The following is a 12154-nucleotide window of genomic DNA, read 5'->3' as shown; positions in this document are numbered from 1 at the left end:
GAAGACACACAGGGACACACACTGTGCGTCTTCTTTTGTCCTGTCTTTTAATCGCGCTACCACAAACATATTCAAAGCCTGCATTCGTATTCAGTGATGGCGCGCCATCTCTGCATGTCAACCTCTGTTCTCGGTCATACAGCAGGTCATCGTTTGCCGAAATTCGTCTGGCCGGCTACCAACAGGCTCCAGTCAGCGCAGCTGACGTACGTGGAAGTCATGTCGCCCCCTAGATCAACGAAGCTCCATACCTCGACGCCATTGTGCTAGACACTGCGCCGTGCCTATACCTCCGCCTCCTCAGTATTTTCGGCCGCCAAACCACTCACTGCTCTCAGACATTCTAGGAAGCTGCAATGGAATATTTCGCCTGTTGTCAGCCATATATTTTAAATAAATTCAGCGTGCGACCTGGCTAGATCTTGTTTGAAACGACCACAGTGACCGAGATTTTGCCGAAATTGCACGGTTTTAGACAATCTTTCCTTAATTTTCTGTGCTAATACGCCGCAGAATACGTCAATATTATTACATTCTTTTGCTTCTATGCTGAGACGTGTCACTTAGGCCAATCTCCAAAGCCACTGGAACGTTAGATACAAATATGCTTAACGTTCAGAAAAATTCATGCATTACCTGCATACCAATGCTGGTGAGCCGCCATGTTTTTGCAGGATCGTTTGTGCCAACTGCGTTTCATATTGCTTAAGCCCTACGGCCCTTTTGTAAATAGTCCACCACTTGTGTTTACCATTCCACATAAGAATGTTGTCACGTTGTAGCGACGGTGAATAATACAGCGGCCAATCTCTGAATGACGAAGCTAACTTTTATTGGGTGAACTTGCGGCCACAAAAATAGGCTACGCTCAAAGCACAGCGATAGCGGCGAACACGGCCGGCGATCGTCAAAACATGGTCGAAATCTGCCGGTCAAGCGCGTCGGCTTTTATACATGAGCCATTGAAGGTTCCAGAGTAATCGCTGGTGCCCGCGTGTCTTCCAGGAAGTTCCACACAATTCGCGTCACACATGCAGTCAGATTACGCAAGCCTCGGTGACAACAGACAGCAGAAATAACCATCGATAACATTCGAGAAACTTCCCATATATGCAGGCGCGTCCCGCGCTGAGCAATAGCATTTGTTAGACGGTGAAAAAGCCGTTACCCGGAAAAGGTAAACAAGCACACGTGTCAATATATTATGCTGACTCCTCTCGCAAATGCAAGCACCGCATTTTCTTCTGCCAACAAAAATCTTAATAGACGAAGACTACGGACAGAATGGGTTTCCCATGTGCCGCGCAGCAAAACGGACAGTATTGAGCGTGTGGAACCTGCCTGATGATATCATGACGGCTCGAATACCACTATTTCTTGTTCTTGGCTTATGTACTTGGTACGAATATACGTCACTGAAATGTTTGTGTTTGGTTATAACTGCAGCTTTACTTTGTGGAGCCGGCAGATATCTGGGCGGACACCGCTTACTGCGGTTGACACAGCGCACGGAGGGATCTCTCTGATGAATCAGTGACGTGGCCTACAGCCCTACTCTCATTTTTCTCTTCCATGCACAGCCAATGTACATGTATTGCTATGGTGGCGAGACACGAGCCGAAGAAAACCGCGGAACAGCCCCCGAGCGCGTTGTGCAACATTTGGTGTTATATTTTGGAATTTTTACGCACCAAAAACGTATTTGTTTCGTTCTGCAAGCGCGTTGCGCAACTGAGATATGTTTGCCAACATTTGTTAGTCTTCCAGTTTGGCCGCGCTGCCTCGAGCCCGTTCATCGTACTGTCGCGGGCTGTGTTGGCCAACTTGTCGCCAATTGTGAAGAGGCAAGAAATAATAAATTATAAATTAGAGAACCAACAGCATGGAGGGCTTTCACGTGCGTAGGACCTATCGTCGAAAACGGAAAGAAGAACTGAAAACGCCGAGATTCTCGACAACCAGGGATGTGATGTCTCGAGGTTCCTGTGGAGAATTTATCCGCGATGAATTACTCACCAGGTGGAACTTTAAATCAAATTTTGGGCTTAAAGAATGTGAAGTGTCTGTAGCTCCTTTTCTCACCTTGTTCTTTAACGTGTCCTTTAATATAGTAGATTTGCTCTCTGACTGGAAAATTGCAAATCTTAATCCAAATTCACAAAAGTGGTCCAAAATCATGACGTGCGACTACAGACAAAATCCTTTCACTAGTGTCCCCTGTAAAATACACGAACATGTCATTTGCACTACCTTAATGACTAATCTGCAAGATAATATCTTCGGTCCTTTCAACAAGGCTGTAGTGCTGGCTTTCCTTGTAACACTCAGTTGGTCGAATTTTTCTCACGATGTTTAAGAATTTCTTAACCGTGGTTTTCAGGTTTACGGCACACTTTTAGACTTTGGAAGATCATTCGATGCCGTGTCCCATACCCTGTTATTAGAGGAGTTGAGCAACCTGAATTTGTCGGCTACATTATTGAAATGGCTGGAAGCATATCTCTTTGAAAGAAAACAGGGTACAATTCTTGAGGGCGTACGCTCAACCGACGTCTTCGTGTCCTAAGGTGTTCCGCGAGGGTTCGTCCTGGGCCCGCTGCTTTTCCACGTATTTATAAATGACCGTCTGGAAACTAGTCTTGACATGGTCGATTATATTCGGATTATTGTTGAATTTATCGCGAGATTTCATCCAAGGCAGAGAGTGAACAGCTACAGAATAAGTTAAATAATGTTATGTCTTGGTGCGACACATGAATCATGACTCTGAATCTCTCAAAGTCATTTATCAAGATTTACTAAGAAAAAACAACCATTTATAGCTAAGTATCTCATGAACACGACCGAACTGTCCGTTGTGAACGAAAACAAATATCTAGGCGCTATTTTTTGCGGCAATTTAACATGGTATCCAAACATTGACTACACAGTATCTAAAGCTGGTAACACATTAAGCTTTTTCGAACGCAACTTTAAGCAAGCGCCGGCCAGTATAAAAGAGACCTTGTATATCTCCAACGTGCGCACGCATTTAGAGTACACATGCGGTGCTTCGGACCCTTTCACTAAAGTTAATATTGACGCTGTGGACCGCGTACAGCTGAGAGCGGCCCGTTTTGTCGTAGGTCAATATGACTTTTCTATAAGAGATCACCAAACTGCGTTAGGCTGGCGTCTCAGGCCATATTTACGGCTGCCTCTCATTTCTAATGTCTTGTCACTATAAGATGGATATTCCGAAAGAAAAATACACAAAAGAGCCTAAGTACATATCTGCCCGTACAGACCAGTTTTAAGGTATGAGAGTTTGCATGCGGAATTAACTTATTCAAATGCCGTCCCCCCCCCGTCCCCCCCCCCCGTCCCCCCAACAGTTTGCGAATATGCGACGGCGAACCAGAACCAGAATCAGTATTTGCCCCTATTTTTCCTTAGCCAAACTACGGCTGTAAATGCAAAGTCAACTTATCCATTCCCAGCGGTGAACCTTTCTTGGACCGCCCTGGCTTATCTGCCGATAGCTCGGCGGCACGGCGCAGCTGTCAATTGTTGAAGATAGCGGTTGTGCTTCACACGTCCACGGCGTACGAGCGACCAAGTGTGATTCGTTTTCTATTTAACAAGGGACGAATGCCCATGGAAATCCACAAAGAAATGCAGCCCATGCATGTATGCGGAAAGTTGTCTCGCTTTGAGAATTGTGAGGTGGTGGTGTTGTGAATTCGCAAAAGACCGTGAAGACTAGCGTGACAGTGAGTGTGCGGGAAAGCGGCGTGCTTCGCTGTCTGACGAAATGGGCATCTCGAATTTAGTGCTGCGATGGGACAAATGTCTGAACCGATGTGGGGACTATGTGAATAAATAATGTAAGGTACGTAGAATGGTACGTAGATCTGTAATTACGTCTGTGTATCTTATTTTAGCTAATAAAAAATAGGAGCAAATACTTTCTGATTCACTCTCGTAATACTCTCTCCCATGAAATAGTCTGTGCTTCCCCTTCAACACTTTCATCCTCGCTTCAGACTCTTTTTTAGAGTCAAGGCTGGTCCGAGTTGAGCGTGGTTACTTTTTCTATCTGTGCCATATATAATGAACTTTTTGTGAACATTTCTTACCAATTTTTATCATTAATTATTTAATGGCGAGAGCTCTAGATCTCTACGCTGTGAGGTACAGAAAATCAAAGCGCTCATGCCACTGCTCGCGCGTGCGTGGTCATCTTCTTCTACATCGCTGCCACATCGATGCCGCTAATCATGCCAGAAAAAGCACACTTCATTAAGGTGCTTTAATCAAGGCACTCGAACCCATGACCTTTAGTGGAAGAAAACAAGTAATAAGAAGTAACAACGCAATCGAATGAGAATGTCAAGTAATTTCATGGATGTCTCTTGAGCGCGCAGGCTTTCGCCTTCACTCTCTTTGGCGTATGCTGAATTGACTGTCAATTTTAAGGCGAAAGCCTTAGATCTTTGTTTCAAGGTCGTGTTTTCAGGTACAGAAAATATCACGTGGCCCAAGGAAGGCCAGACGAGAGCCAAAGCAAGTTCAGCCCTGTATAAGGATTAGCAGAGTTAATTAATGATTGAATGGTCATTGGATTAAGGTAGACTAAGGTAGATTAGGTTTGATTAAGGTGTGCGTAGGTCAAACATGCGAAAGGGGCGGCTATCTGGCCCATGCAGTGCAGACATTGGCGAGTGTCGACTTGCAAAAGACATTCGTTGGGACGCGATCCCAGACGTGAAGGAGCCTGTAAAGATCGATACTCAGTCGCTAACTGCTCAACAAGAATAAAGTGGTTGAAAACTGTGTGAGTTGGTTCATCGGCTTGCTGCTGCGACTGCCCTGCCCATATGCTGCGTGTTAAGTGTATTTTCAGTTGCGTGCCTTGTTTGCCTGGCGATCTTTTACTCTGCAGTGATATGAAAGAAAACCCCGGGACAACCGAAAAAGAAATGCTGCATAAATTACTGGACGGCCAAAGCAAAATGCTGTCCACTATTGAGGAGCATCTCAAACAACATATAACAAACAATTTCTGTCCTAACAAGTGGTATCGAGCTTGTTAAGAAGCAATTATCAACTGTGGCTGCGCTGGACTGCAAGGTTAATGATAATAATTACCTTTAGAATAGTAAGCTGTTGGGCTAGTTGGTTTGACATGATTTTCGAAAAGGGTACAGCAGAATCAGTGAGGAAAAAGGAGACCTGGTCAGAAAGGACGCTCGTCTTTCCTGTCCAGGTCTCCTTTTTCCGCAACGATTTTGGGCTACCCTTTGCAAAAAGGCGATGACGTTGAGACCACGGTATCTGCATTGAACAAACAACTTACTTCCATCGTCGAAAAGGTTGACGAACTCGAAAACAGGGGAGGGAGAAACAACTTGATTGTTTTCGGTGAAGACGAGTCTGATAACGAGACCACCATGGTGCTTGATTAGGTAGAGAATAAGTAGTCTATTCCCTCCTGTGTGCAATAAACCAGTCATTTGTTAGTTCAGTGCCCGTCCTGTGTATTTCTCTGCCTTGTAGTGCTGTCTTTTCGCACTGCTTTTACGTGTATGCAGAACACTCGTTTGTTCATATGCAATTTTTTGCCTTAACGGATGTTCAATTACATGCGACGAGAACGCGCAGAAGAGCCGCGCGTGACTCGTCATTTGTGGGTCGTCTCGTTGGTGCATCTTTATGCAACCATGATCTATTACATAGGAGACACAAATGTAAAAGAGAGAAAAGCCAAGCGCTACTTTGGATGAGATGACTGTATGATTGTTTGAGGGAAGCTATTCAGTACATTAGAATTATTTCTTTGGGGCAAGCAGATTTTCAGTGCGACCTATTCCCAAGCCGCCCAGGTATTTCATCGAGCGTAATATTGACAGTGTCCCTGAATTTCTGATAAGGATAATCTTTAGTGTTCAGACAACCTCTTTCCTTTTTATAAAGTTAACCAATTCGACTCAACAGGTGCGAAGAGGAAAGAATTGAGCAATAGTGATAGACGTAAAACAGCAGTATATGTTATGATTGGTTTCTCCTTAACGTTAGAACCTAAGTATTGGACGCTTCTGGGAACCTAATATTTTTAGCTGCGGTAAAAAGGCAAGTGCAGTAATTGTAAATCCGTTTGACTAGCAGCAAGGATTGAAGGTCGTCTTATGTAATATTGGTGCTGTTTTTCTTCACAAAAGTGGGAGTCTTCTTGGCTTTCGCGAGGCCGGAGCATGCAGTGGAAAGCTTTAATTAATATCTCCGCAAGGACTGTTATAAGGTCCCCTCTTTTACGTCTACACGTGTTGCAGCGCTACGTTCTTCAAGTCCGAGGGCTTTATTTTAACATGTCAGAGCTAATCCAGCTGCGCCGGCTTCCTTTTGCTCAGATTATGCACGTGGAAATGTTGCTGCTTATTGAAAACTGTCGCAGTGGTGAAAGTCTGTGACAGAAAGTTAGACACGTCAAGACGTTGAGGGGCAGGCAGGACCAGGGGGTTGGCGGCTAAACATTGCGCTGCAGGCACTTCGGCGTTAGCTCAAAAAAGGCTGACGTGGAATTCCCTAAACCATAAGTGCATCGATGTTCACAATTAAACATGGGGATCAAAAACCAGGTAGAAAGAACGAAAATCGCCACAGCAACGTAGGCCCGTGCGGTTAAGCTTAAATAAATGATTGCCTGTAGAGCCTGGAAGCGACACTGTTACTTTCGGTTTCTCAATTTCACTTGCAGATTGAAGCTTGCCTCGAACACATAAATGATGTTATCTAATACATACTGCGGCAAAGTGACGCGAAGAACCAGGCGCTATAAATAGGTAAAGTAGAGCAAACATAGCACTGACAAATTCAAAGTAACATTCAGACTTGAACTATTAGAAAGGAAGCAGAAATGAAAAGGTCCATCAATCTCATGCACGCAAACCAAGTTAATAGCTCACAGTGAATCCAGCTGCGGGAGTAACAGAATATTCTGACACAGGATTGAAAACCACGGCCAAGGAATAGTATCCAAAACTTTTCAAAGAATGCACGTATATACCTGTCTGGTGCGTAACGCTGGGTGGGAAACACAACGCTGGTGGGGCTCGACTGGGCCGTCCAGGGGACGCCGCCGTCTGCTGGATAGAAACGCCGGTACGCTGCCCAGAAGTCGGCGGGTGACGGTGGCCACGCAGTGACAGCCGGCAACCAGTGCACCAGGACCAGGCCTATAGCTCCAAGGGACGCTGCAAACTGGAACAGAGGAGCTCGGTTTGCTTTTTTCGGCGCATCGAAGACCATGGGGAGAAAGACGCTTTTCTGGTGCTATTCGTGTCTCCCGATTCACATCACAATCAGCCGTCAGCAACAACGGCAACGCAAGAGCTAGAGGTCGGGGAAAATGCTCCTGACTCTAGCTGTTTCTATGATTTGATGTTCTTTTGCTGCGAGTTCTTTCAGCCTATGTTAGCTGTTGTGCGAAGGCATTCCCTTAGACCGAGTTTAAATTCGAGGATGCAGCCTTTCATATACTACGCATTTGTGCCTGGTAATCGATCTACGGATCTTGCATCACATTCTCTCCTCCGCCGCACCGCTCCTCTTCCTCCACAAGAAGTATTTTTGATGCAGAAGTGCCGAACTCTGTTAGATCACTTTGTAGCGAATTAAGTTGGCCGACTTACTACACAACGGCTTGAAGGCGAGGTTCACGCTCGTCAGGCTCGGCGCCTACAGGCAGCGAGCGCTTTTGCTAAACAAGGATCTAGCAGCATAGACGTTCGATTGAAACGACCTGGCGTTTCTCATCTATCGATAGAATACAATAGAAAGGATGAGGTTATCCGAAACGCGTTACTTGTTAATATCGGTCTTGTTTATAGTAGTTTAGCTACTACTGCTGAAACTGAAGTGGCAGTTGCATGAGGCGACAACGCGACTGGATGTTCTGGCATATAAAGTAAAGCCGCTCGTGTGTGTTTGTGACTTTGTTTACAAAGTCATTGTGGTGCAACTTGCATTTTTCTTTTATATTAATAGGTTCACGAGTGTATAAGACTGTGTGCTATGCATTTTTGACCCTATGACCAGGTTTCTTTTCATTTTCTTACATATATTTTTTATACTGTTGTTTCCGCTATGCGAAAAGGAGTAGCCGTCACCATTATGAAGTGACTACGTCTCTTTCTTTTATTTTCATTTCAATAAAGAAAAGATCGTGGCGATGAAGAGGTCGCAATTTCATTCACAGTCATGTAAAATCAATTTCACGAGATTGGAAACACTTGCGTACGTGTGCAATGACATCAGTGCCCGTTCAGTGGGCGATCACGTGCACGAAATTTGCATCGCTTGACACCTGAATTTGCAAAGTTTGGAAGGCGTTCCTTAGTTGTAGAGCTCCTTCGTTCTGGGCATTGGTAATTGTTTGACCAATCATGACAATAAGAAGAGATCGCATCACAGATCGCTACAGGGTCCTGCGAACGCTGTTGTTAGAGCGAAAAGGCCACTCAATACCCGCTTGATGTGTAGCGAGATATGCAACTCTTTCAATGAACCAGCTATGAACAAAAGGCGTGTGGGGAAACATTATTTTCCTTTCTGCTTGAACGGGAGATTTCAGTGTCTGTTCTTTTTGTTGAATTCATTATTTAATTTACCTAGTTGGTCACCTGTTGAATCCATCGGTTCATTGATTGATTCATGGGGTTTAACGGACAGAGACAGTTTCTCGGGCTGTGTGAGACGCTGTAGTGGATAGCTCCGTATTAATTTTGCCCACGTGGGGTTCCTCAATGTCTGCCTACATTTAATTACACGATCTGTTTTTCCCTTTCGCCCCCCTGGAAATGCGGCCTACGCGGCCGGGAATCCAATCCGGGACTCGATCTCAGCTACAGAACGCCACGTGTCCCTAAGCCACCGTGGCAGGTTTCTCTGCAGGTCGACGCAAACACAACCAGGGCATGAGGTGAAATCTACGTTGTGCATTGAAAGCCAGCATTGCTAAGATTGGGTTTCTTGCTGTTGTCATGTGAGAAGGTGTCATTGCTATATATATATATATATATTTATACATATGATCTTGTAGAGGGTTGTTCACACTGAGGGGAACACTTCATTAGCGTGGAAATATTCATAACAGCATCAATTGGAAATTAAGGCCCGTGGACTAAACTTGCTAGATCCTACTTTTTTGTTACACGTCATATCGAAGGATTTCCTCCATAAATTGGAATAAATGCTCAACATTGGAATGCATACCGACGACGGCGTGTTGGCCGAAAATGGACGACCCAGTGCGTGTAAATACCTGCAAATACCTCGCCAAATTTAAGAACGAGAGGCTGCTTTGGCAGAGGCCGCTGGCTGGCATTACCGGCGAGCGGCCGGCCTCTGCAGTCTGTCGACACTGCTCACCTGCATGGCGATCGGCGGCTGCTGGCGCGTCGGGCGGTCGGCCGTGCTCCCGGGCTGTCCCCAGCGCTGTGGCAGTCACCCGGCTTCGGGTCCGCAGAAATGCATTCGGGGGACGTTGTCCTCGCTTGGCGGTCGCCCGCGTCCCGGACGCGGCCGGGCTCATAAAAGTGGTGGCCCCATTTTCAGCCCAGCGGCGGCCGTCGCTTCTGCTTTCGGAGCCACGCGCGGCCGCTCGTTGAAAGTCCCGGACGTGCGTTCGAAGCGCATTCAGGCGAGTCGCATCCGCACTCGCTCGTCGCATCGGCATTCTCAATGTCCCCTCCCCACGCAGACCTTTTGGCGAGGCGACCGCGACGGTGGTCGTTGGCTGCTGTTGTTGCTCTTGTCGGTGTCTGCTTTCCTCGCTACGCTGAGTGTGCTACAGCGGCTGAACTTGTCGGCCTTGTTCGTTTACCTTCAGCTCTGAATGCGCTGCGACCGCGAACGCTGCTTGGACGTTGGTATTTTTCTTCTCGGCTCTATAGTTGCCCGTTTTTATGTCGGGGTGCCACTTCCGGGGTTTTCCCTCTCTGCTGCTGGTGTCGCTCGACTGCATCGTCTGCACCCTTTCCCCTTCGCGCGTGCTACGGCGTTCGAGCTGTGTGGGCGAAAATAATGCACATTCTTGAATATAAATGTCGCAACCAACCCTATGCAAAAAGTTCATCGCAACGGGTTGGCGAATGCTAGAGCAATCGGACCGCTAAAGCGGGGCCTGAATGCAGCCGTAATGAATGCTCGCTGCCATTTATCAATGCCGTCTTCTTTGCGAGGTGCATTTACTTTTCATCCCTGCGTGCTTCCGCGTGTTCCCCGCCCACTCCAACAACTCAATGCACAGGGACACGGGATATCCTACGCGGGCCCGAAGCGCCGCCCTCTCTCTACGCGCCGCTTGACCCCTTGCACGCATTCGGTTTGATACCTGGTTTTTATAGTTGTGCGCTGTGAGCATGTACTCTCGTTAGTTCCGGATGTTGTGGGGGAAACCCTCTATCTAGGCATTCCATATTCTCACTCAGCTTGTGTCTCGAAATGAAAGGACTCTGAATACGGTAAACATTTATACCGCATTTTCAGGGATAGCGGTTTGTTTGGGCTTGTGATCTCCTATAGCACATTATAGGAAACGAACACACAAACAAACATAACAGCACTGAGGCAACAACCTTTATGTGGTCTGCAGGGCGGTCATTAGGAATCATTTTATTCTTCGGAATGTCTCAGTGCTGGATTGAACATATACGGGAATGGCAAGAACGAGGGTATAAATTCGCCGAATACAATGTAGCAATGAGCCTTTCGTGTCGTTAACTCTATGTTAGCTTTACTTGTCGCCAAATAAGCAGATTTTCTATCTGATAACGGATAATGTTTTGGAGCATATCTAAAGCGGGAGCAGCCGTGTGAGAAAAAACGAGCTTTTTCTCATGGGCTTTACACACGATGTTGTCACTTGGCAAGTTACACTTTCGAGGGGATGAAAAGGGCTGACAAGGCATCTTCTTTTCATATGCATGAAGCGAACCAATTGGCGAAATCCACGAGTTCCAACGAGTGACGTTTGCCCTTTGCGATCTCCGCCCTTCGCGGCCAAGGTACCGCGCTCCCAAATTTCCGCTGCAAGTTCGCCATGTCAGGCCTAATCCAGGTGCATAATACTCATCAAATATATACTAAAGGACAATTGGGCAACTTAATTATATCTCGAACTCACCCTTAACCACTAAACCATCCCCTGTCTTCGCGGGTCTGGAGTACACCACCATGGCTCTCACAGCCACGCATTCTTCGCTTGTGCGATTAAATGGCTGGAAATAATTAGTGGCCCGGCAACTACGCACGTGGTTTTCTATCGCTCTCGCTGTTCAGTGTTGTCTCATCTGCCTTCCTCGACACGAACGCATAGCTTAGGCACCCAACCGTTCTATTTCTCGGCCGCTCCTTGACAGTGCCGTAGGCAATCTTATTTTGGTGGGGGGGGGGGGGGGAAGGGGATGCACCCTCTTCACCGTGGAACCGAGGACGGGGAGGGAAGGAAGGGGTGGAGCAGTACTGAGAAGTCTGCATACTAATAGAGAAATTTCGGGAGGGGCACGTGCCCGCTGTTCCACACGCTGGCTACGCCACTGCTCTTGGGAAAGCTTCTTCTCCTTATTCCACCATACCATGTTCCACATATCTACTGCGCTGTGAAAGCTCAGCGCAACGCCGTTTACAGCCCACTTCACCGGCAGTTGACCCACGTTTTTCCATTATTTTCTCAACACGAAAGCCACTACGCGCTCAGCTGGTGTGGCGAGAGGAGAGAGAGGTTTAATGAATTCTGGAGAGGTTTGACTAGCAGCGTGCCCAGCATGCTATTCTAAATAGATAGGTTGAAAAGTCAAATGATGTGCACCATTCACAACAAAGATACACAGTATACACAACACACAGCACCCAAGACCCAACTAAAGTGTCTCATTGAGACTAATGTCTATAAGAAAACACGAAGGTGTATTTGTTGCTCGCTACGGAAGTGCAGTGCCAGTCCACGGGCAAAAGAAGTGTTTTGGTTCAAAGGATGACAGTTGATGCATATTGAATGCGGACATTAGGGCCGTTCTTTGTGGTGCATATAGCCTGCAAGCGCAGATTACGTGGTCAATATCTTCCCGTACTTTGCACGCAGGGCGCAGCGGTGACGTAATCAGCTTGACTTCAG

The 12154-nt window shown here is 46.6% G+C and overlaps 1 protein-coding gene across 1 annotated transcript in view; it reads right to left on the bottom strand.

Moving 5' to 3' along the window:
• Positions 1-9571, bottom strand: part of LOC142572523 (uncharacterized) — a 48836-nt gene extending 39265 nt beyond the window's left edge. The window contains exons 1-2 of the mRNA XM_075681693.1: positions 9409-9571; positions 7046-7239 (exon numbers count right to left, since the gene is read on the bottom strand). Coding sequence (XP_075537808.1) covers positions 7046-7239; positions 9409-9414 — 200 coding nt within the window. The 5' untranslated portion in view covers positions 9415-9571. The remainder of the gene's footprint in view (positions 1-7045; positions 7240-9408) is intronic.
• Positions 9572-12154: the final 2583 nt, after the last annotated feature.

Source organism: Dermacentor variabilis, chromosome 1 (genome assembly GCF_050947875.1).
Source record: "Dermacentor variabilis isolate Ectoservices chromosome 1, ASM5094787v1, whole genome shotgun sequence".
In the NCBI taxonomy this organism is placed as follows: Eukaryota; Metazoa; Arthropoda; class Arachnida; order Ixodida; family Ixodidae; genus Dermacentor; species Dermacentor variabilis.
This window is presented reverse-complemented; position numbering and strand designations above follow the sequence as displayed.